The 25,193-nt window shown below is 37.4% G+C and overlaps 1 protein-coding gene across 4 annotated transcripts in view; it reads left to right on the plus strand.

Moving 5' to 3' along the window:
* ntm (neurotrimin) overlaps window positions 1-25,193 on the plus strand; it is a 361,132-nt gene that overhangs the window by 313,824 nt on the left and 22,115 nt on the right. For all 4 annotated transcript variants that reach the window (XM_018692119.2, XM_018692121.2, XM_018692120.2 and 1 more), the window contains 2 exons: window positions 5,086-5,318; window positions 20,390-20,515. In XM_018692119.2, the coding sequence (XP_018547635.1) occupies window positions 5,086-5,318; window positions 20,390-20,515 (359 nt within the window). The remainder of the gene's footprint in view (window positions 1-5,085; window positions 5,319-20,389; window positions 20,516-25,193) is intronic.

The following is a 25,193-nucleotide window of genomic DNA, read 5'->3' on the forward strand; positions in this document are numbered from 1 at the left end:
CCTTTCAATAAAGTTCTGAAATTATATATTAAAGAGGACCATTCCAGTAAGCTGCTGAACATTTCCACCTCTAATGTGGTGTCAAGAATGTTAAGATCAGCTGATTTAAGTATAGTGCTGAAGGAAAAGTATTAACACTCATACAGTGATGTGAATGAGAATTTCTGCTTGTGCAGACTGACAGACTTTACCAATGTACTACAAAACTCAACAAAGAGACACTGGAGCTGCTTTTACTCTATTTTTCTCTTCATTTAATGACCACAGAGAGACCCACAACTGCAATTTTATATCTTATGACTTGTTTTGTACTCTTTCATTGCACTCAAAGAGGCAGCACTCCCACTCACTCATGACATGACTGCACTGAGTTTCTCATGAATTGGAAATTGGAAGTGTAAACACAGTGCTAGGGTACCCATAACTGTGTCACTGACCCTCTCAAATTAAACAAAAACCCCCTGAAGGCTACATTTCTGTAGAAGGCTTTGACCATGGCCTAGACCTTGAGGACGAATATGTAATACGAAGATTACTGAGTTTTTAAAAAATCATATGATCATGATTTTTTTGTAAAAAGTTATATACCAATTTAGTCCTAGATTTGGTTGCACTGTAGCCCATGTCAGAAGTCCACCCATTTCAGTGACTGATAATGATACATGTCAACCCCATGAGACTCTTTTCCACTTCACAGTCACTTTTTTACAGTCTCAAATGTGTCAAATTTGCATTGTTGCCATGGTAAAACTCAACACTTGCTTCCTAATAAACAACCAAAAAAGGGGGAGGAAAAAAAAAACAATTTAAGATTAGTGTCAAGGAAGTAGAGAAAAGCTGAAAAAAGTAAAAAAATAAGTAAAGTAAAAATAAACTGCATCATTCATATATCAAAATAACACTGAATATCAGTGTAGTGTATCAAAAGGCACAAGCAAAATCTAAAGATTTGGTATGCTAAAACTGGAAAGGTATGAACTGACATCCCTCTTTTCAAATGTCTCAAAAACACAAAAGGCATCTTTTCTGCCTCAGCTGTTTTATTTGAGGAGATGAATCTGACTGAGCCCTTATATAACTCGTTGAAACAGTGTGAAAGGCAAAGCAGATTTGAGTGCAAAAGCTTTTTGATGGGGATGAACCCTTAACAGCTACATTACGGTAGCCTTACTTGTAAGTCCACCTTTTACACATTAGTGACCAGCATGTATAAAGAATGAATACTGTTACTTGGCCACTGGAGGGGGTAGACAGTAGGCAGACCCGCCATGATCCTTCATCAGCCCTCCACCCATGAATTCTGGGTTTGTGTTTGGGCTGGAAACAGTATTACTTGGGACTGGACCCAGGTCTCTGCATGTTCTCCCTGTGCCTGCTTGGGCTCCCACCAGTTACTCTGGCTTTCTCCCACAGTCTGAAGACACACAGGTTAGGCCCCCTGCGACCCTTAAGGATAAGTGGTATAGTTAATGGATGGATGGATGGATGTCATCATCATCATCATGAAGTTCATGTAAATCTGCACCTCTACTTAAACAGCAGTATTTTCAAAAGTGTGTTAGAAGCTACTTCATACCTTTGTTGTTGATCAAATCTTATTCATCTGGGCCCTGTTTTATTCCTGATATGGTCCATCTGTGAAAACTGTTCTCCTCAGTACAAAAATGGACTCCTTCTATTTTTGAGCATGTAGGATATTGAAGCAGTGGATTCTCATGAAAGCTTGTTGGTATAAAATACTATGGGACTTTATATATTAAGGTGAAAAGTATTCTGTACATTTCTCACTCACGCAGTACATCTAGGTATGAAGCCTGAAAAAGTCTTCGGCAAATGAAAAATATTGCATTTTATTTTATTCCCATGTAGTATGTGATGACACATGGCCACAAAGTAACCAAACCTCATGGCCTACACAGTCCAGTAAAGTATTTAAGTAGTCATAGTCTGTCAGCTGCAGAAAAACTGCTGAAATCCTGAGTTTGTGTAAGAATAATTCTGAGTTACTTAAAACCACAGTGACAACATGGGCGTCACTGACCACAGGCAAAGTTTGTCTGTTGCACCTCTGACCCCACCCAGCAGTGATCTCACTGTATACCAAAAAATGGCAGTACACATCCTCATCAGTGCAGACATTAAACCAAAAACAAGATTTTCAGTTGCTGTTAAATGATAAAAATGTTAGTGACATTATGGTTTTAGTGAATGGGACAAATATTATCAGGGAATGAATGAAAAATTGGCTCTGTGATCATGCGAATGAACTGTAGTAGGTTGATCCTTGGTAGTGTATTCAAATTAATTTGAGTTCACAGCTATTCATCACATAGGTCATTTTAATGATACTACTCATCAACCTTTAAAAGAAAAAAAATAAGGCGATTCATCACAAAATGTCTGTCAGACTTCAGATGCCTCACAGCACACTGAGCAATGTAGGAGCAACTGTGTGGAAGACTTTACAATGGAGTCTTATCTTAAAAAGCCCAAACAACAAAAATTGTGATGGAAGTAGAGAGTGACACTGGCCAGCGCAAGGCAGGGCAGCGCAACTTGTTTCTGTTGGTCGCTCTGATATTCTCAGCTCTGGTGTCCCTGGTTCTTCTCTGACTGTGTGGAAATGTGTTTTCAGTGAAAACATTGAAATTATCACTGGAACTCATGCCAAGGGATTTTCTGATCGCCAGATACAGTATTTTGGAAAAAAAAAAGAAAAAAATACTCACATTACAATACTACATTTTGACCAGCCAAGTCTGATTTGACTGACACTGACAATTCAGTCAATTCATTTTTTAAGAATACTCAAAGACTTTGACATGTCAACAGAGGGATCCAGGGATCCATCCGCACTACTTTCTTTAAAACCATCTCAATTTGAAGAATTAAATTGTAAAATTGTGCGGGCAGAATCATTTTTGAATTCTACTCTTTGTTGGATTCTCCCTTTCTTCATTTTTTTTAAAATACAGAAAGCTTGATATGTTGGCACTGCGATGGACTGGCGATCTGTCCAGGGTGCTGCCCACTTCCACCCAATGTCAGCTGGGATAAGCTCCAGCCCCCCCACCCCCGCGATGCTTAAGGATAAGTAGCACAGATAATAGATGGATGGATCGAGAAAGCTTGAGTTCTTGTACAGTGTTTCCTATGTTTTAGAAGAGAGGTGGGTAACTGACATGTTGCTTCATCAAGAATCAAAAACAATTTCCCCTCTGTATTGATGAAAACATGTCTCTAAAGGTAATTGCCTAACAAGGACATTGAGGCTGACAGAGCAGATACGCCTCTCAACAAAGAGGCTGTGTGTTGGATCACATCCAAGAAATGTTTCACCCTTCAGTTTTTAAACCTGACATAGCATCCATGTGTGTGCAAGTATGTGTCCTTGTAAATCTGTGGGTGACCTTAAAATTTGCACACATCAATTCTTGTTTTCAGGCGTACCAGAGGTATTATTTTCATTTTTAAGGGAAGTTAGAGGGAAATCACAGTTCAATCCCTGCTGTTGCTGGTGTGATTTATAAAGGTTAAGATTTAGCACTGAGTCTGCAGTGTGAAATACATTTACAGCTCAGAAATTAATTTACAGTAGCCATTATAAATGAAGCCCTATTTTGAATCTACTTTTTCATAGTGAATTGATAACCTCACCATCTCACACACACTGTGATCCATTATTTTTTGAAAGCCATTGCTCCAGTGTATTGAATACACACAAACACACACAGACACACACACGTTTTCTGTCCTCTTTACCCACCATAGCACCACAAATGCCCCAAGGAAGCCATTGACCCTACTGCAGCCACTGAAGTGGAAGTGACTGATGCTGTAACAAAAGCTGCGACAGCGTAAATGGAGCTGAGGGGTTTTCAGCTGTAAAGTGTTGAGCTCTTTTTATATTGCCACCACTCTAAAAACTTTAAATGTTGAAATTTCTTGTTCTTCTGTACATCAGATAATTAGCCTACTGAAAGTTAAATAAACTCAGATGATAAACAGGCATTTGGCAGCCAAAAGTACAGTTTGTACAAAGTCTGAATTTCTTCCTCTATTGGCACACTCACTTTTTTATTTTTATTTTTTTCTTCAGCTCTGGTGGTACTTTCTCAAAGGGTTCCAAGGATTTGTCTGAAAATATAACAGATGTGTTGCTCCGCAGAAACAGTCAAAGATCAGTGACCCAGCTCCTGTATCAAAGCTGCATTTTGTGACTGGTGAAACCAATCTGTTGTAATTGCCACAGAGCACAGCGGTGCAGTTTCAGCTCATTGTCTCAATCAGTTTAGAATGTCACAAACCAAGTGTGTGGGCAGATTAACAAAAGAAACCTGATGACTGCTTGAGAGCTGCATTTGCATATGTTCGATGTGTCTTGTTACTGAGCCTATTGAAAAATTGTCAATATTTCAAGCAAGCTGTTAGCATCACTATACATTAAAATGTCCTCCTTTTCATAACTGCAGTTATGCGCCCTGTATTGTATGATGGACCGAATTATTATGTTGCAAAATAAACCAAATTTTAGAAAAGGTGATTTTGTAGTCAAATAAAAGACACATGGAGGTGTATCTTATAGTGCTCCCATGTATTAGAAACTGATCATGGGAAAAAAAAAAAAAAAAAAAAACCTATGTGAAAATGTATTTCAGTCATAACAAACCAATGCCTGACTGATGTCTACTTTTTGTACTTGTGTTATGCAGACTGCTTGCTCAGAATATGCTTGTAAAATTCAGCTGACCCGGGAACTACTCACTGCAATGTCTTGTGGTACAGTTGCAGCCTTTAAAAGTATCTGTGAGCTTTTACAGCAGCAGTGAAATCAATGCACAATGGAGCACCAAACACTGCACCAGCTGGTTTCACTGATTAGTTCCTCCTCTCTGGTTGAAGGTTTGCTAATCAGTGGGATGAGTGTCCACCTTGGGCAGACAGAAAAAAAAAAAAAAAAAAAAAAAGTGTACTGACTGTATATATTATGTCAAGCAAGAGTTTTGGGTATAACTTTAACAGATGAATCACTCTACTTATTTCAGAAAAAGCCTTACTTTTAACCTTATTTTTATTCTTTTACAGGTGTGCACAAGGGGACGTTGTCACACACACAGCATGGCTTAACCGGTCAAGTATACTGTATGCTGGAGAAGACAAATGGTCGGTGGATCCCAGAGTGAGTCTTGTAACCCTTAATCAAGAGGAGTTTACCATCAAGATTGAAAACGTGGACATGACAGATGAGGGGCAGTATGTGTGTGCGGTCCAGACAAGCAGTCGACCAAGAACCACCTCAGTGCACATCCTTGTCCAAGGTAACACACACACAATTGACAAAAAAAAACAGTAGTAATGATATGACTTTTAAGAAAATTTCTTGGTGAATCTTTATAAAACTGCTATCACTTTTTAACCCACTACCAGCCACAAATCTGTATCTTGTCTGACTTTTCTAGTCTCAGTTTTTCAGGTGTCTAATATAACATTGTTTTAAAAAATCTGATTATCTAGTTATCTGATGATGCACAAGTACCAAAAGCTTACTGAGGTAGTGATCTAGTTATGTCATTCACAGTATAGTTTTATATTGTGCTGATTTACACTGTATGATTGATGGTTGTGTTGTTCCTGAGCACCAGCACATGAGGGCATAAGTGAACAAACCAGAGAACAGACATGTGCTCTGTTTCTCGAATCTCATTTCCTCATTCATTGCTCCACTGGAGCAATTAGGGGCTAAATGCCTTGCTCAAGGAGGGGGAGGGGAGTGTGTTCTTCATTCACTATGTTAGGTGAGGTTAATGGGGAATACCAGATGTTAAGATGCTTTGGCTAAAATGATGTGTGGAGCTGTAATAGTGTGCCTCATATAGATGCACGGCACAGTGAGGTGCACTGTGCTGTATACACATAGCATAATGAGAAAGTTTAATGTTACCAGTTTAATATGCAGATGATCCGTATAGCATAAACTGCTGCCATCCCCAAGATCATAAAAAGAACTACATATTATTGGCCAAGTTTGGATTTCTTATGCTCTCAGTTTTCTTTTGCAACACGATGCCAAACAATAATAATGCATTATTAATGACACAGAAAAGGGAGATCAACCAGTACAACCTGCATTTTAAAACCACACTGCTATGAAAATGTCTTAAGATTTCTTTTATTTATAATCCCTGGACTGATCTGGAGTGAACTCAGAAAAACTTCTTCCAAATTATTTTTCTTATTAAACTAATGAAATTTGTGAGGATGGTAACAATAACACTTCTTGTTATTGTTTTAAATAGGTTTTCTTCAGATTTTAGTCTCTGTCTTTATTTAAAAACATTTTTAAACTGTTAAATTCTCTCATGTAAGCTCTCAGCATCCTGGTAAGTCATATTGTGATTTTTATTACCATGACAGCCATGAATATAGATTAACACATTTAATCTTTATGCAGCACCTTTAATTGAGACAATAGTGGGGAGAAGCTACATGTTAGTTCAGTCAAAATCAAAACAAAGCTACACTCATCATTATACCTGTGCTTTACACCTCCCCTGCTTTACATAATGTGAAGAAACTGGTTACAAGATTAAGCTTTTATATTTTACACCTTCTTATAAAATCAAAATGCCTTCTCTCAAAATATCATATGATGACAATTCTGCATGAACTTTACAAATGTGAAATTAAGAAAAATCATCTTAATTGTCATCACGAAATAATACAAATAACATGACAAATTTGTGTTGTCCTCAAAAGACTGAAAATGCACACTTGAATGTGTCAAAGTCATTCAGTCAGATGACCGGCTATTAATTCAACTGCTGAATGAAACCCATCAAGCAAATGAAAGCACCCTCTTTCTTGTCAATTTATCTTGCCCATATTAACTTCTAATTCTCTAATTCCTTGGATAGTGTGGTTTCTGGATGAAAAAAGTACATTTACAAAAATGCTGCTGCTGTAATGTTCTACTTATGATAAAATGTACAAGATTTATAACACCTACAGCATGTTGAATACTAACAGTTTCGTACTTGTTTACCTCTGGTTCATTCAACATTTATACAGTCCTCTAGTTTGAGCATTTTGACTAGTGCAAACAGCAAGGTCACTAAAGTTCAAAACTAAGATATCTTAACCACAAGCTCAACCTCCTTCTTCATTCGGGAGGTTGACTTACACTGTGTTATGTCTTCTTTTTTTTTTTTTTTTTTTTTGTCCTCTTTGAACTCTTACTTACATATATGTTTTATTTTTCAAGTTATTAACTTTAAAAAATATGAGTGTCACCAAATAAGTTGGTACACTTCCACTTAAAAAAAGAAGAATATTTTTTTTCTGAAATAAGTTTAAACTGACAAAGGTAACTGACATCCACTATTCTCTATTCCATATTTAATAGAAAAGACAAGTTGCTTTAGATTTTAACTGTAAGATATGTGACATGAACAAACATGTCAGTACTCTTAACTTAATATTTTGTAGCACATCCTTTTGTGACAATCACTGTAATTAAATACTTTTTCTAGATCTAAATGAGACTTCTAAACTCTTCAACTTGTAGTTTGTTGCACTCTTCCTGAGCAAACAGCTCTAGTTCTCCCAGGTTTGATGGGTGCCCCTTCCCAGCTGTGAGTTTGAGCTCTTTCCATACATGTTCAGTTGGATTAAGATTAGGACCATAACAGATTTAATTGTCCTCAAACTCAGACACTACCAAGATCACTGAATTTATGTATGCATAGTCTTTCAAAGTCATAAGTACATAATGCTGTCAGTGATCTAAGGTTATCTTGTTGTTACAGAGTGTAAATTAATCAGCAGCTCTAATGAAATGATCAGTGAAGCTGGCTTCAATAAGCACAGTGATGTCATGTTTTGTGGAGGAGATAAGCACTTGTTTGTTGTTTTGAAAAGAGCCTGTTATAAAGAACTCTTTTAGAATATTTGATCAGAGGGTGTTGATAGCTGTCCAGCAGTCAGTCCCTGGAACTATGCCTGATCAAAATCCCTCATCTGATAACAAATGGCAGTGTCAGATGATGATCCCTAGATTTTAGTGTAGTTACACTAAATGATGTATTAATTTATCCAATGAGAGTCACCCTAATCAGCATAATAAAGGGTCTCATTCATAAATGTTTTCTGTTTTCATCCCTCTCTAAAAGTGCATATGACAAAAAATGTTGTTACCCACATGCAAACCTTTGTAAGTGAAGGTTATTCTTAATTGGATGCACATTCCAAATGATTAGTCTTTAGCATAAGGCAATGCTCAAAAGAGAAAGTAAATACCATTTTCTTTCATATAGCATATTTCTAGATCAGATCACAGTATGCTTCACAGTAAAAGGTAGAAGAATCAAAAATAAATTAGAGAAATGATACATAAGTAATCTACAACATAGTCCAGTTGGAGAGAGCTCTACAGTTCAGGATTCATGACAAAAACAGTAGTTTTGAGCCTGGAACCAACAAACCCAGATCAGAGATGCACCAGTAATGAATAGTTCCAATAGCTCTCATCATGCAGAGCTCTAAGAATCTTCAGTTAAATTTTGAGTTTGATGGGGAACCAGTATTATGAGTTACATGAGACCATTTTAAAGATTCTAAAAATGTGCAATAGCATTCTGTACCACTTGTAAATGATCCAAGGGTGTTTTGCAAAGACAAGTGAAGTTTCATTTTCTGTTTCTTGTCCTAGAACTCACAACAAATCATAATAAGGTTTGCATATCAGTTCTGTCTATACGAAACACACCAGCCAAAAAAAAAAAAAAAAAAAAGCAAAACATTAATGACAAAAGCTATTATTTTGCTTGGAGGAATACATTTAGATCAGTTTTTGTGTACTTGTGTTTCATGAAAGAAACCCAATTCATTTTTCATTTGATATTAACCTTTTGGTTCTCTCACCTTTATTGGACAATTGATAATACAGAGACACAAAGAGAGCTATTGTGAACATCAGGGAAAGTGAAGTGTTAGTTGCACTGAATGAGAGGATATGCTGGGCTTTGTATATAAGAGCTGCATGGCTAACTGTAATTGGCCAAATAGACAGTGAAGTCTTTATTTCATCCCATCAAAACTTCAGGAGAAGTCTACAAAGCCACATATTACATTGAGGTCATATATGGAGATAGATCATGTCAGAGTATAGAGATAAATGACCTCTGTGGTTGTTCATTTTGGATCACTTGTTGGCTTGACAAAAGCTGAATGCTATCTTCAGCCCCTGTCATGTGTATATGATCTATGTGAAATAGTATTTATGGATCAGGTACTCTGGTTATGATGAGAGCCTATGTGCTATACTTCAGGCCGGCCTTTTCTAACTGCTGGTATGGTTTCTTGATGTCGGCTACTTCCTCTATCTGTTGATGATACATCGAATGGGGGGGCTTGGTCTTCCATGATGTTTTCTCGTCCTCCCTAACACTATCTGTCTTCTGCAGCCTGAGGCACTCTTTTAGCAGGGGAGGCATCTTCCTGACATATTCATGGATGTTCCGTGTTTCATCCTGGATCATGGCTCTGACACTCACTCATCTTCTTTTATTTTGTACAGGGGCCCTGAAGGTCAAAACACATCAGGTTGAAAAAGACAACAACATTTCAGAAAACACTACATTTCAGAAAACACGATGACATTTCAGAAAAGACTACAACATTTCAGAAAACACTACAACATTTCACAAAACACATTTCTGAAAACACTACAACATTTCAGAAAACACAACAACATTTCACAAAACACTATGACACTTCACACAACACGACATTTCACAAAATACAAGGACATTTCACAAAACAGGAAGGGAAGGACAACAACAACTTCTGTGTGACTGGACAGAACCCCTGTCAATTCAGAGTTTATCCAGAGATGTGTTCACGGTTGGTGGGTGATAGAACTGAGCATAAGGATTCCCAGAATGATCAGAGAGAGAAAATTAGTGGATAGGCTATAAAATGGGCACGTTTTACTACATTCCTACATTTTGATTGATATGTGCGCAGAAGATATGTTTATATACAGAGAGCCATTACAACAGACTGGCTTTCTGTGTGTCTCACTAAACTGCTGCAGCTGGTGAGAGAGAGAGAGAGCGAGAGAGCACACATGGGAGACTGGCCTTCATTTTATGTTCTGTTAACTCATTCATTCCGACACCCAGCGTTTGAGCACTGAAGCTAGTGCCAAACGGTGAGCATACCTGCTGCTCTTCAGGTGAAGGAGAGCCCAAGTTATATTTATATTACGTCAATGCGTGCCAGCTGCAGCAGTTTAGCAAGGTATAGATGCACAGATAAAGCAGTGGGGCCTAGTTTCCAGACTAATTTACACTCTCATTATTAATGACTAATAAATGGCTATTTAATTAAAATAGTTACTTCAACTCATGCTGCCTTGTTAGCTAATAATCAATTTAACAAATATTTGATATTTAATATTATAAGTATCCTGGGTGCTGTGCACTGCATGCTTCAGGGAGAAAACCAGTCTGTTGTAATAGTTCTCTGTATATAAACTTGTATAAAATGTAGGAACGTATTAAACATGCCTGTGTTATATAGCCTAATACACATTTTCTCTCTGATCATTCTGGGAATCCTTATGCACAATGCTATCACCCACCGGCCGTGAACACATCACTGGATAAACTCTGAATTGACAGGGGTTCTGTCCAATCACAAAGAGGAGTTTTTGCCCCTCCTTTTCCTTTTTGTGAAATGTTGTGTTTTCTGAATTGTTGTGCTTTGACCTTCAGGGCCACCGTGCTTTGCTCGTAGAGTCTCAGGATGCTGCAGTTTGGGTGGAATCCTTCATGCATTGTGAGGAGTTGTGACCAGTTTACTATTTCAGCTGGGTATCTGATGATTAGTGGGGCATACATGTTGTTGGCACCTGTCTTACCCTCTGGAGGTATTTGGTTGTGACTGATCTTCTCTTGTCCTCATCATGGTCTCCATTGGCCTGTGGAATACCTAGGTACTTGTAGCTGTCCTGTATTTCTGCTACTCTGTCCTTTGGTAACTCCACCCCATCAGTCCCTTCCCTTCCCTCTCTTTTCCACCATGCAGCCATACTTTTCCAGTCTGAATGAGTGTCTGCACTATAGATCCCAGTGAGGTGAATCAGTTAGTCAATGTCTCGTTCACTCCTGGTGTGCAGGTTGATATCATCTATGTATAGAAGGTGGCTGATGGTCACTTCACTTCTGAATCTGTATCCATATCCACTCCTTTCAATGATCTGGCTAAGGGGTTTCAGGCCTGCAGGGACACTGCATCACCTGACCATGACTCGTGCAATGGCCTTGGAGTTGGCTTCCAGTGTTGTTGTCAGATGTATCTCTGCAGCCTAGTGGCCAGAGTTGTGAGTCTTTGTTTGGCAGCCTCTAAGCCTCACTTGTGGACTTCTTGTACTTATTTTCCATCCCGGACCTGTCTGACACCTGTCTGAGAGCCTTCTCCACCTCTGTTAGCCTACTGGGGAAGTTGCATTTTGGGGTTGACTGTGTTTAGTGTTGGCACAATTTTTATCCTCAGCTCAGTGGATGCAGCTGTCATGACTGGTGGTGAGGTATCATTTAGTTCTTTAACACTGCTCTCCTCCTCTTTTTCAACCACTCTGTCGGCTTTGCTCTAGGCATGGTTATTCTGCAGCTGATCGGTTAGTGTGTTTGTCACTTTGGTCTGGAGTGAAATAGCTCAGCAAATGCTCGATGGATTCTCATGAAAATTGGTACATATAACCACAGAAGCCATAAAAATCCTAGTGATCCTGTTTGTTTGTTTGTGTGTATTTTTCATGTAACACTCTTTCAGGTCAGTACTCATGCATTTAAGTATTCATACAAGTATTTTTTATTGCATGGTATAGATTATCATTGTTTTGCCTCTCAGACAAGATAATATTAAGGTCATTTTCAGTCTCTCTGTTACTGTTGTTGAAGATCATCTCCTCTGATTGTACTGCCTCTATATACTGATGCCTGCAGGTTTGCTATCTGTAAAATCAAATATGTTTGCAGCAAAGAGAAGCCAAGTTGTAACTCACATTAGAATCACCATCTCAGTTTTAACCAAAAATGTTCAAACATTAGAGAGTTTATATAATTTTGTCTCATAAACTAGTTTATACCGCTTATAATCACTTTGAATTAAATCCATCTTTATATGTTTTCTTTAAGGGTTTTCTGACCTTGTGAACAGTTTGCATGTCTCGTAAATCTAGCTACTAATACTAATTACTAATTACGTTCTAGGAAAAAAAAACAAAAAAAAAACTGTATACTACAATCTCTACCCTCCCACCTTACCAGACTGGACCAGCAAGTTAAGGAAAAGCCTCAGTATCATTTACTTTTACTGGAATATTTTTCCCATGTTTAATGCAACACTGTTGACAGCTTCATGGAAATATATGGTAACATAAACGTCATCGCTGTGTGAATTTGAATGTCTGAGAGGACAAGCCAGTCTTTGGTGAAAGTAACACAACATGGTCCGTTCATTTAGAAGATTCTGCATTGGGTGCAGTGTGAAATAATGAGAAAGATGTTTGTCCAGTGCATTGATAAATCCTCCTTTCATCCCAGCTACAGTATGCTCATTAATCCTGCTGCTGAAAAATCACAGCAAAATGTCCACAATGTGCTGTTTGGACAAGCTCTGCTCCATGTGGACAGGCATTCATCCCTATTATCAATATATGATGTGCTATCAATCTCTGTAAGGGAATTCATTATTAGTTTACCTCCTAAAAGCTACCATCAACAGTGTACAACTGTGTACAGTGTACAAACAACTGCTTTCCTACACACTGAGAAGAAAAGAACAAGGGGAAACAGGAGCATTTGGTGTCATGCCTCTAGTCCCCTGACAGATATAAATCTAGTATTCAGTCTCCTTTTAGCTCTTGACCCACCCTTGAGAAGACTTGCCAGAAGCTCAACCACCAGCCAGTTGATACATTTGGCTGTCTCCCATTCATTGGTGGTCAAATCGCATGCAGTTGCTTTAGTGATTACTGCTTTCTATGTAGAACAGTGGAGTAAATTTGGAAATTTAAAGTGTACTCAGGACCTAGCACCCCTTGTCTATTACAAAATGCAACATGATCATGAGGCAGGGCATGTCAGAAAGTTTGTTATTGTAGTTTGGCTGCTAATTTGTTGTTATTCTTTAGCAGGCCAAATTACAACAGCTGTTTATCTCAACAGACCAACTTCTGATATTTACATAACTGCAGTGGGTGGAAATGTGCATTACCTTGCTTTTTCTTTTACTTATTCATTGAAATTCTGTTGTAATTTGTGATAGATTTGGATGGAAACTCACCTAATTCCTCCATTATTACTGTATTATACTGGCATTATACAGTACTTGTGTTGACAACCCCCTAAACATTATGGGAACTGTAGTTCCGTAACGTGGTTATCACATAAGACAAATAACAATAACATGAGCTACAAATTCCATTAATTTCTCTCTATGTTGGACTATCAATACATGTTTAATTTGCATTACTAAGCCTCAGAATGTCCCATCAACCTGTCCTCATATTTTTGGAACACTTAGAACTTTTGACCTATGTAGAAACACAACTGGACACCCACATTTGTTTGAGTCATTGCATTAAAATATGAATAAATTAATTCACCACCTAGTACACTGGATAAAATATATTTCTTACAACAGCCTGCTGCTTGACTTAGGGCAGTCTTTGAAGCACTGTAGTACTTTCTCAGAGATTATGTGAGGTTACACCTCTATTAAAAGGAAATTTCACATGCTTTACAAAACCAATCAGATGGCTCAACACACACATTCAGTTCAGTGTTATATGTGTTATGTTGTGACAGATTTTACATGTACAGCATTTCTCTTGGTGTTTTAATGGAAACATTTGACTTCAAGCCATCACACTGTGAAGTCAGACAAGGGTTATGAACAGTATACCGTTTTTTTCACAGTGTCTGTAATATAATTAGCAGTGTAACTGCAGCAATAGTCAAACAATTCGTAACTTTAAAGTTTTGATTGAATAAATCTAGAACTTTGTTTTGTTTTATCTCACAAACAGCCTTGGCCTCTTGCGCAACAGCTAAACAGAGGCAACACTGACACTCTTGCTGTATGCTTTTGTCATTCAGGAAGGGTAAATGGGGATTAAGTTGACATCCAATAAATTATTCATAGAGATTTGTTTTACAAACAAGTCTGATGAGATTAAACAAGTTAAAGCACTGGTGACACTATTCACATACTTTTAGTTGATCATCCTGAAATGCTAAAATAGTGATGTGTCCTTGTTACTTTGAAATGGAGATGACAAAAAGATAGCTTGGACAGATCTGTCAAGGATAGCAAAAAAAAAAAAAGAGAAAAGAAAAAAAAAACAGATTTATTCAAGGAATCCCTAATAAGTGTGAGGCATCCAGAAAACATCATTGCTGATATACGCAGCCATCACCTAAATCTTTTTTATGTCTTGACATTTCAGACATTTTCAGATGTGGTTTTATAATGTGTGCATTGTCTGTGTATAAACATGCCACACAAAACAGCTATCATATGTGCTTCCTGTATGTGTACAGTAATACCTTTATTTATTTATAAATACATTAATCAACCCTTTGATATAACAAATAAGATGTAAATCTGTAAATATGTAAAGAATATAATTGTTTATTTTTAAGTCTAGATTAATACTTAATAGTTGACTTTACTTAAAGATAGGTTCAGAGTTGTTCAAGTCTACCTTTATATAATATACACATGCCCATGTAAATGAAAGCATTATAGGTTGTTACCACTGCCCTCTTCTCTACATCGGCAATGAAATGATCCCTTTCTCGTGCAGCTCAGTATCCCAAGTGTTAATTCAGACAGAATGCTAAACTATTTTTAGAGCCAGCACAGTTACATGCAAGAGTCAACAAGACATGAAAATGTTTCAACTTGTAAATAAAGAAAAGAAAATCCATTATCCTATAGCTTTATAAAGAACAGGAACATACAGGGAAAAATGAGAAAAATGAGAGACTGGAGGGAAACAAGCTGAAGCTTTTGGTTCCATGATCAGTTAGAGATGCACAGACATGCTCCCAGAGACATAGTTGGTGCAACCACTGCTAGCTACACATTATCTGTTCAGCTAGTATCTGAACAGCAGGTACATTGGATGTTTGGGTTGAATAAATACCAATGGTGCCGCAGTCAAATTCATCCAAATGCCACAGGACAAAAATTCTGTTTGCTTTGTTGGTGTTTTGAAAATAATGGACATATAGGAGGATTCTGCCCCTATATGTAATGGAGATGTAATGATTAATGTAAGAGACTGGTCTTTACATCCAGTGTCAGTGTCAAGTGGGTATTTGTCTTTGTATCACTGGTTTCCCTCTTATGTTTGACCATAAAGTGTTTTTCTGTTGATCTGCCCTGAACGTCAGTTGAACAGTTTTAAAAACAAGGTTGTGGATTTTGTCACCCATCTAATCTCACCTCACTGCTAGTTCAGAGGAATGATTACAGCAACCAACTCAGTGTACATATGTTATAGGGGTGTGTGTGTTGTATAAAAGCAAACTCGAAAACTGAACATGCAGCATAATGAATTTTAACCTCAAAATGCAAATGACAATTTTGTTGGGTCTTGACCATTTGGTGATTGGCTGAGCTGTGCAACACTATCTACACCAATGTCCTGGGGAATCACAGAGATAAAGTACTCCATATGCACACAATGAAAATTCACATTATCACCAAAAATAACAATAAAAAATAACATTCCCGTTAGGGAAGGTACTGAGGGAAAGGTGTATTTGACACAAACATAATTAACATATTGACAAGAAAGTAAATAAGGACATTCATTCATTTACATAATGTATTTAAAATATAGTCAGGGAATTATTTATGGAGGCACTCTGTTAATATTTGAGTCTTGATTTGTTAGGTATGCAGGGCTTATTTTTGTTTCTTATTTTGAAAAAAGATATTTGAATATCTCAGTGATATATTAACTACATTCCACATAAAATCAACAACATACATATTTGTATGAAGTTCTTCATTCATTTGTAGCAAAACATTCACTGCGGGAAACTTTGAAGTAGAAAGACAAATTGGTCAGGAATAATTTAACTAGGTATTTAACATGACAGCTATTCGTTGCTTTATTGATTGATTATGGTATCAACTCAGACTCACTCTGGACTTCCATCCATGTTAGTTTTTATGGACAAACATTAAGGTGGCATCTCTGCGGATTTTTTCATTTAAAGAAACTAACTTTGATCTTCTCATTACAGTATCTCCTCTTAGTGATCTAGAAAGGGCAAAACAAAGGCTGTGATCCACACAAGTAGGTTTACACCCCTGATTGTAACCATGTGTCTTCACCTTGGAACAGTACTCTTGGATCAGTTTGTAATATCTGTCCTGAGAAAAGTGCTCTGTATTATAGATCTTTCATTTTCTTGTTCAGAGGCAATTTGTTCTGAACTCATTTAAAATTTTAAAGTTTAACACTAAGCACTGAGGATATAACTCTTATTATTTGTTTTTTTTTAAACTGTTTTTTTGTTTATGTGGAATACTTGGTTAGTGCTACTTTATGAGCTTGGAAATGAAACCTTTTTTTTTTTTTCCTGTAGATATACTTCATAAACCTTGGTTACTGCAGAATTGTGTCTTTCAACCAGTTCTCATGTACTGTGGATACTTAACATGGTTGCCTCAGAGGACCTTTGGCCAATACTTCATTTAGAAGACAGCTTGATTAAGGAGTCTGCCTTGAGAAAAAGACTGGTAGTCATAAAATTGTCTGGCTGCTAAGAAATCAATACATTTTTGCAGCTCTGGTTTATACATCACAAAGTGCAAATGCAATACAAGCCAACCTGCTTTAAGAATTTATTTTGAATCAATTGACTACTGGTGCACTAATCCTCTGTGAAGTGAAACTGCATTGGAGACGTGAAGTTACCTCACCTCATTCAGAGATTCTTTGTACTTTGAGGGTTTGAGGGAAATCAGATAATGAGATGTGCTGTGCCATGAAAATATGTTCACAGGTTCCAAACATTGGGGATATAGTTCTTAGAGCCTTTTGTCTCTGTACAAGGTGACATTAAGGGCCTTATCTTCATGAACCTGGCAGCTGGGCACAGAGAGCAGTGAAATGAACTCTTTGATATTTTTGTGGCCAGGCACGCTTCACACAATTGCTGCCCACTTGGAAACCAAGTCTAATCTGAAATAATATATTGTCATACATAATAGGTGAGCGTATTAAAAGATGTGACAATAATGGCCATTCACATTCACTACTTGCATCCCCTTCAAGCACATGACGAACAGTTTGATGGTCCTACATAGTTTTTTTTTTTTTTTTTTCAGAGGAAACGTATTGTTGTCTTTGTCTACAAATATGAATGTGGCAGCAGTATTCTTCAGTATACTGCAAAGAGCAGGAGCCATCTCTTGTCATGTGGAATAGTTTCTCATGTTGTATTTCTTTATTTCTGAAAATGATTTTTAATGTTCAGTTCAATAGATGCACATTTTACAGGTTTGACATGAAAACCTGCTGGTTAGACAAAATTTAACCAGTGGCTCTGATGTGTGGAACTGTAGCTTGACAGTGCACAACATCGCTGTTGTTAGAAAGAACGGATAGTTGTTGCCTTCAGATGGCTGTAAAGAATATATCAGAGTAAAGGAAAGGGTACTTTAGTATAGACCACTTATTAACTGCCATGAATTATAGAGCTAATCAGAATGTTTGCCACCTAAACAGAATGATATTTTTTATCTGAATGATCACATGTCAACCGGTTGAAAAATGTATAATTAAAGACGACATAATGTATATGAATAAATAAAGGCATTTGTGTGATTTTAGGGAGGTTTATATTTGTGCATTTTCACTGGATAAAGTGACCAAAATACTACAGAACAAAAGTGCACTAAGCAGGTGACCTGCTTTGAGGAGGCGGAGGTGGATGGTGGACTGTGCAAAATGCACTCATTCTTGATACTATGATCTTCTGTGTCTCCTCCCACTAGGGAGTGTGGCAGGTCACTGAATTACCAAACCAGCACAGTTGATGACATAACCTTAATGCACCATATGAAAATACATTCAGGCAAAGCCACTAGTATTGTCCATCACACTCCTTCAAGCTAATGAGATGTCACTCCCATAAGCAAGATTTGTTCTTAAGAAGCTGTAGAATCACCATAAGTGCTGAGGCAAAATGAGTAAAGGCAAGTTGGACAAAGGAAGAGGTGCAAACCTTGATCACTGGTTTTAGGCCACTCTGGATGCAATATCATCATTTAAGTTGATAGGATAAACTGGTAGCTGTTACAGAGCAGCATGATCATTAATTTGGAGTTGTCTGTCCGGTCGATGTAAGTCCAATATTCTGTCTGCTGTATCTGTGTTCACCAGCTAGTCTCTAACTGTCTTTGTCTGCTGTTTGACACTGAGTGAACCAAGATGGGGTCACTCGTAGTGACCCCATTTACATTAAACATTGGTTTCACATTGTCATTTGATACATTGTTATTATAAAAATATTTATTATGGTCACTTTAAGGAAAACAGTGATTTGAAAAAATGCAGTAAATTAATAAATTAAAATTATATAGATAGATAGATAGATAGATAGATAGATTGTTAGATAGATAGATAGATAGATAGATAGAGATAAATAAAATAGCTCTCATCACAAAGTGTTGATAGGCAAAGTTTCCATAGTGGTATATAAAATAATCAAAAAATATGGAAAACAGTCCATAAAATTTAGTTTAAGATGCACTGATAGCATTTGAAGTATGAACTTGTTCTGTTGTATTTTGTATATATTCTCAGAATTAAGGCACACAGGTCACATAACCATCCTTTTACATTTACAGTTTTACATTCATATAAACAAAATACATAATAACATATTTGTTTGTGGGTCACTCATGTTTGTTATATCACATTTCTTGATCTTCATGGTTCTTGATGCACTGAAAAGCATATTTTTAAAGGTTCCAGAAATGAAAAGTTCTAGGTTACTCTCACGCAACAAGATTGCTTAACCAATATTATCAGATTAAACTTGTATCAACTGACATGAACTTTTATCACCTGTGAAAATCATTGAATTTTGTTTCCTACTTTGCATATTTACAGTAGGTATCTCAGTTGTGTGTGTTCTGTCCAGACGGTCTCCTCCATTCTCTCGTGACCTGATCCAAATGACACTGCATGTGATAGGACTTTCCCCTTTTTTCACCCTGCTCCCTAGAAAGTCTGTGCAAACCACTGAGGTTCATGGTAGGTAGTCATGAATGGCAGGTAGTGCTGGTTAACCATTCATGGACTTCATTTTACTAGAGTAAGGCAGAAAAGAACATATCTCACTCTCTCTGCTTGTTGTGTTTTATGCAGATTACCACATCGTTACTTGTCTCTAGAGAAAAAAAAAAACGGAGTGAAACAAACTTAATTTCCCTTTATTGATTTACGTGCTGCAAAAGGGATATTAAGTTTATGGAACAAAAAAAGTTGTTGTAGGCTGTAATTCACATCCTTTATGTTCAAAAACAACTGCTGTAGTGTAGTGCTCACGCAAACTATTTAGCATTTGTCAGTGGGGGAAGAAATGGGGATTTGCTCATAAATGTGACTGAATGAGACACTTTCTCCTCATTGTACCAAGTTGTAACCACACCACCAACATGTGAATCATTCCACCTCTGCTTATCATATACTCAGTGTTCCGTCTGAAACCAATTAATGCTGTAAAGCAGTTGGCTGGATAGTGATTTTGGGCAACTTAATTATAATATGGAAAGGAAAAGGTTTTCTTCTTGGACTTGCTAAATGTTACTCTTATACAATAACAAATTATTCAAATATGACTAAAACAAGATCAACAACATCAGCAGTGGTAATCAATGTATACAAATTAATATAATATTATATCCTATCCAATATCAAATATTACTTATAGCAGTTGATCAAAACTGTGGTTGATGACTCACTTTGGACTCTAAGAGGCAGTACGTTCATTGTTCACAGATTCCATGCCTTCAGTACACTATATACCTTGAAAGCATAAGCAGGCAATTGAACTATGATATACATGCTTTTGTCAGTGTTGATATGAATTATCCTCTGTCATTCATTCTGCCAAACTATGCAAGAACTTCCTCAAATTTAGACTGGAGAGACAGAAAAACAAAAAACAAAAAACAACATTAAAAAAAAAAAACAGATGCAGAGATGACTGTTAGACTTTCCTGCATTCTAAATGCCCATAACTGTTAAATTTTACCCGTTCCATTTACACATTTTTCTTTTCTTTCACAGTACCACCGAAAATCATCAACCTGTCAAGAGATATTGTGGTAAATGAAGGCTCCAATGTCACCCTGATGTGCCAAGCCAGTGGTAAACCAGAGCCTTCTATCAGCTGGAAACTCATCTCTTCTTCAGGTAACTTGTTTGTTTGTAAATAAGTGTATTGCCTACACAGTAGTATTCTGCTGTATTCATAGTTTCCTCTAATATGTATCACACTCCCTGTGCTTCCTACTTTATTTTTCTTACCATCTTTTCCTCTGCCTCTCTCTTCACATCACCCCTCTGTGTTTATCGCCCCATCTTTGACTTTGTTTGACCCCTGGTGGATTTCTCGCTTCACTTATTACACATCATTACCTGTTTCCAGATTATCATTACAACGTAATTGTTCACAGGAAAATAAACTGGCCTTGTTGTAATTGGACTAATTAATTAGGATAATTGGATGGATGTAAATGTTGTGGAAGCACTTTGAATGACAGAATTAATGCAGAGAACATTAACATAGTGTGGAGCATTTTGCATAGACACGCAAAAGTGTATCCAAAATCAGGTTAGTTGCATTATATGTGCTCAGGGGCATTTATTCCACTGTTCTAGCCTGAAGACTGAAGGAAACCAAGTGTTAGTTGCTATGTATGTACCCCTGTGTGTCCATGCTTCACTTAACCAGGCAAGATGTTTATGAATGCATAATGAACTGCATTTAAAAGCCGGAGCTTTTGTGCTTTCATCTGTGCTGTCCTTTATGTTGAAGTGTTGATATAACATGAATGTGACTGACCCATCTGTAAGAAGATAAACACTGAGAGGGGACACTGACTAGCTCCTGTTTGTGAAATACCACATGCATGTGCATACATTACTGTGCGGGCCTTGTAGAGGAGACTGAAGAAGCTATCATCAGTGCTGTTGGTCTTCTTTGTTTTCTTTCTTTTGTTTTAAGGAAAGAAGGCAGTTGCCTGCTACCAGTCAGACTCTTTGGGTCAAGGGGTCAAAAGTCTGGGGACTGTGATATCTACAACTGTAACACCAGCAAGGCAGTTGTTATACAGATTGTAGTATCCTCTTATTGACTCATGTTGCCTTTCTGTGACTTGGGTCTCAGGAGCTTCTCTGTCAGTGGTGCAGTTTATTAGTAACAGAACCCCATAGCCTACAAAAATAGAAACACAGTCACAGTCAGTCTCTCATGCCTTGTTTAAGGCCTGATTCATATCATAGGCCAAAAGATGAGCATTAATATTTATGTGCCCTGTGTTGCTATACATTGCAAATTCTTGGTGTTCATCAAGTTAATGACATTGCCTATTCTGAATTAAGCAACATACTGTGTCTACCGACCAGTTAAAACATCACATTTAATAAGTAAGTGTTATTGTTCAGCTCTGTCTCTGGTTTCTATACTTCTGCCATCTGACTAGCATACAGTACTCAGACTGTGGTGAGGAGATCTGAGTGAGTGGATTCTTGCAGGGTACAAACATGTACTGTAGCAGCAGCAAGGGTGTATGGTCCATTAAGGGCAACGGGGCACTGTCCTTCATGCAGTTCAAATTGAGAAATACATACTTTTTAAGAAAACGTGTTTTTGTCATTACTGTATGTGTGTTTAAATTTCACATAAATCACACCAAAAATAACTGGATCTGGGCAGAAAATTTTACACCCAAATAGGGCTGGGCAATAAAATGATAATGATGATTATTGCAACATAACTTTTCCTTGATAAAAAATATAACACGTGGTTGATACAACGTGGATAGAACTCTCCCATCCATGTTTTGACAGACAATACAAAAAGCCAATGATAATGAGAATAGCGCCTCGCTGAACCAATCATGTGGCTGGAACAGAGTTACGGCCATATCAGGTTAGGTTGACAGATATAACACAGAGCGTAGGAGTGAGCACATATACTAATCTTTGTACTACTGCAGCCGTGCACACCAGTATGTCAGGACTCAAGATAAAAGAGAAAATGGTGTCAGAAAATGCTAACGAAAATTTGAGCAACAGTGTTACCGAAGAAGACACCCCAATGCACACAGCCCGAAAGACCCACAGACACAGTTTATAAAAACTCTGAGATTTGTGATTTCTCTTAGTAGAAAATACACAATACAAATGCAAATCTGACTTAATGTTGGTTCATTTTACCATTGTCTCTTTTTCTCTTCTTTCTCTCTCTCCCTCTTGGCTCAGCCATATTGCAGCAGGGACAATATTTTTTGTCCTCTTGGTCATAGCTCAGTTATCTCTCTTGCTGGGCTGCTGACAGTGTCAGCCAGTTTTAACTCATCATTCTCACGACTAACATGCAGCTCTCAGCAGGCAGATAGAGCTCATCTGACACCAGAGCGGAGATTATCAGAGCTAGTCACACTGCTTGCATCACACTCTGGTTCTGCCCCCATTTTCATTCGAGTATCTGACTCCACAGTTAGTTTTGTGATTTGGTCATTTTAAGATAAGATTTGGTTGTAAAGTTGCTGTGTATATGAACTGTGAGCCAGCTAAAAAAAAAAAAAAAAAAAAAAAAAAAAAAAAAAAGTGTAATGACTCATTGACTGGCATTCTGTGAGTTGAATGCATCAAATAGTCAATAGGGGGGAGCCCTAAACCTCATGGTATCTTCACATCTCAATTGTCAAAGTAAAGAGAAACTTTTAAACTTAAATAAATAGTGATTTGATTTCTATCATGATATATATTGATATCAAGTGATATGAAAAATTTAAATATTATATATATTGAAAATATTGCTAATCCCTCTACCCAAAAAAAAAACCCAGAATGCGTGGGTTGACAAAAATTTGGCCTGATTTGTCTGTATGGACATTTCTTTGCTTTTCTTTTCCAATATTCATGTTCTTTTTGCCTAATAAAGACCAACCTGGACCAACCTGCCAACACCGTAAAGGCAGTCAGGCACATGTGATTGACCAAGCCTGCCAGTTTTAGCTGTTAGATGAGCTAGTAGCAACAGTAACGTAGATAAACTATTTGCTGTATGATTAAAAAAATAGCATGATTCACAGTGAAAAATCTGCGACCAGACCAGCTGAAGAACTTTGCTAGAAGTGGTATCAACAGAAACCATGGCTTTCTGAATGTACTAAGGTCTCTTTGACAGAGTTCCAAATATGGTAGAGACAGGAGAGATCACTATGCATTTTACAGTGAATCCATGGCTCCAAAACTACATTAAATATTCACTAAATATTCCTGGATCATAAATGGAGATTATCTTCTTTCTTCTGTCAGTTTGTATTGCATTTCATTACACAGGAGATCTGGCATTACTTGTCAGTGAGATTGCTAATGAATTAGTCCTGTTGTGGACCTGGCCATGAGAGGAACAGGCTAATGTTTGTAAGGTTAAGTTTAGGCACCAAGAATTACAGGCACACAGAGAGCCCAGTTGAGACAGATACGTCCAATAAAAACTCTATGGATTTGTCCCAGTAGAATGAAGATCAATAGTCAATACAAATCTGACTTAATGTTAGCTAGTTAAATTTATCTACTGTCTCTTTTTCTCATTTTTCTCTCCCTCTCTCTCACCTCAACTGGGTATTACCACTGTCTCCACTTCCTGTGACTGTTGTTTCAAACTAAAATCCTTCTGCAGAGTCATGTAATTACATCTTCAGAACACTGCAACAGCGATAATAATTTTCCAGCAGCAGGCAGCCTCAACAGAATATATATAGCGGAAACACTGTAGACACTGTAGACATAAAGTTGGCGTCTTGGTCATAGCTCAGTTATGAAATCCCACCACAATGCAGTGTCTCTCCTGCTGGGCTGCTGGCACTGTCAGCTGGTTTTAACTCCCCATAACAGTTTCCCCTGTCTCTTAAGCTGTGTGCATTGACTGGAATCAGTGCAGACAATGGAAGTGAGATGCACTGTCCTGGGAGACTGTAATACTCATTATGACACAAACCAAATCAATTTACCAATAAATATGAAAATACTGGACATGTCTTAAATTTGACCTAATAATGGTGCTAGATGGATAGATCATTTGGGAGGCCATGCAATATCAATGCACCAGATTACATGGTACTCTGTCTAGCACAAACACTGAAACATGAACATTTGACATGCAAATGCAAACCTGCTCATCAAAGTCATCAGGATTCATCCTCTGGGCACCATGAATGTCAAATACAAATTTCATGCCAGTCCATTAATTAGAAAAATTCAATTATGTCCTTCAAGAGCACTGACTTTATTATACTTTACTATACTTTATATTTTGTGACCTTGTGGCCATGTCAAAGTACACTTCACTCAAATACATGTAGACTACAGTACTTCATGTACTCTACAAGTCTAATGTAAACATTTGCCTTAGTCCCCATAACGTATAGCATAATGTTGTTTATTATTTTCTGTTCCCAAAAGAAACATCCTGCACACAGCCATCTATTTCTGTGCTTTGTCATCTTTTGTCATTGCCAGAGACAGAGTGCTAACCACCACAGTGCTGTGCTTACAGCATGAAACGATTCTGAAGACACCTGCTTTTTGTCCTGTCACATCATAAAAACATAGCACCATTTCATGGCTTATCCATAAAAATGTCCTGGGGAGATGTAGTATAACCTAGTTTCTCATACAGTACTTTTTTGATTTGGAATTCCAGCATGTGTCCAGTGTTTTGAAGGGCATGCTTCAAAAGGAAAGGCTAATTAGTAACCATGTTTCCTGTAAGATGTCACCCCCCACAGTCCAAGACTGGCTCAGTGACAACAGTATATCACCAAGTCGAATCTACATACTCTGCATTCATTATGAA

This window comes from Lates calcarifer, linkage group LG20, assembly GCF_001640805.2.
Source record: "Lates calcarifer isolate ASB-BC8 linkage group LG20, TLL_Latcal_v3, whole genome shotgun sequence".
NCBI lineage: Eukaryota > Metazoa > Chordata > Actinopteri > Centropomidae > Lates > Lates calcarifer.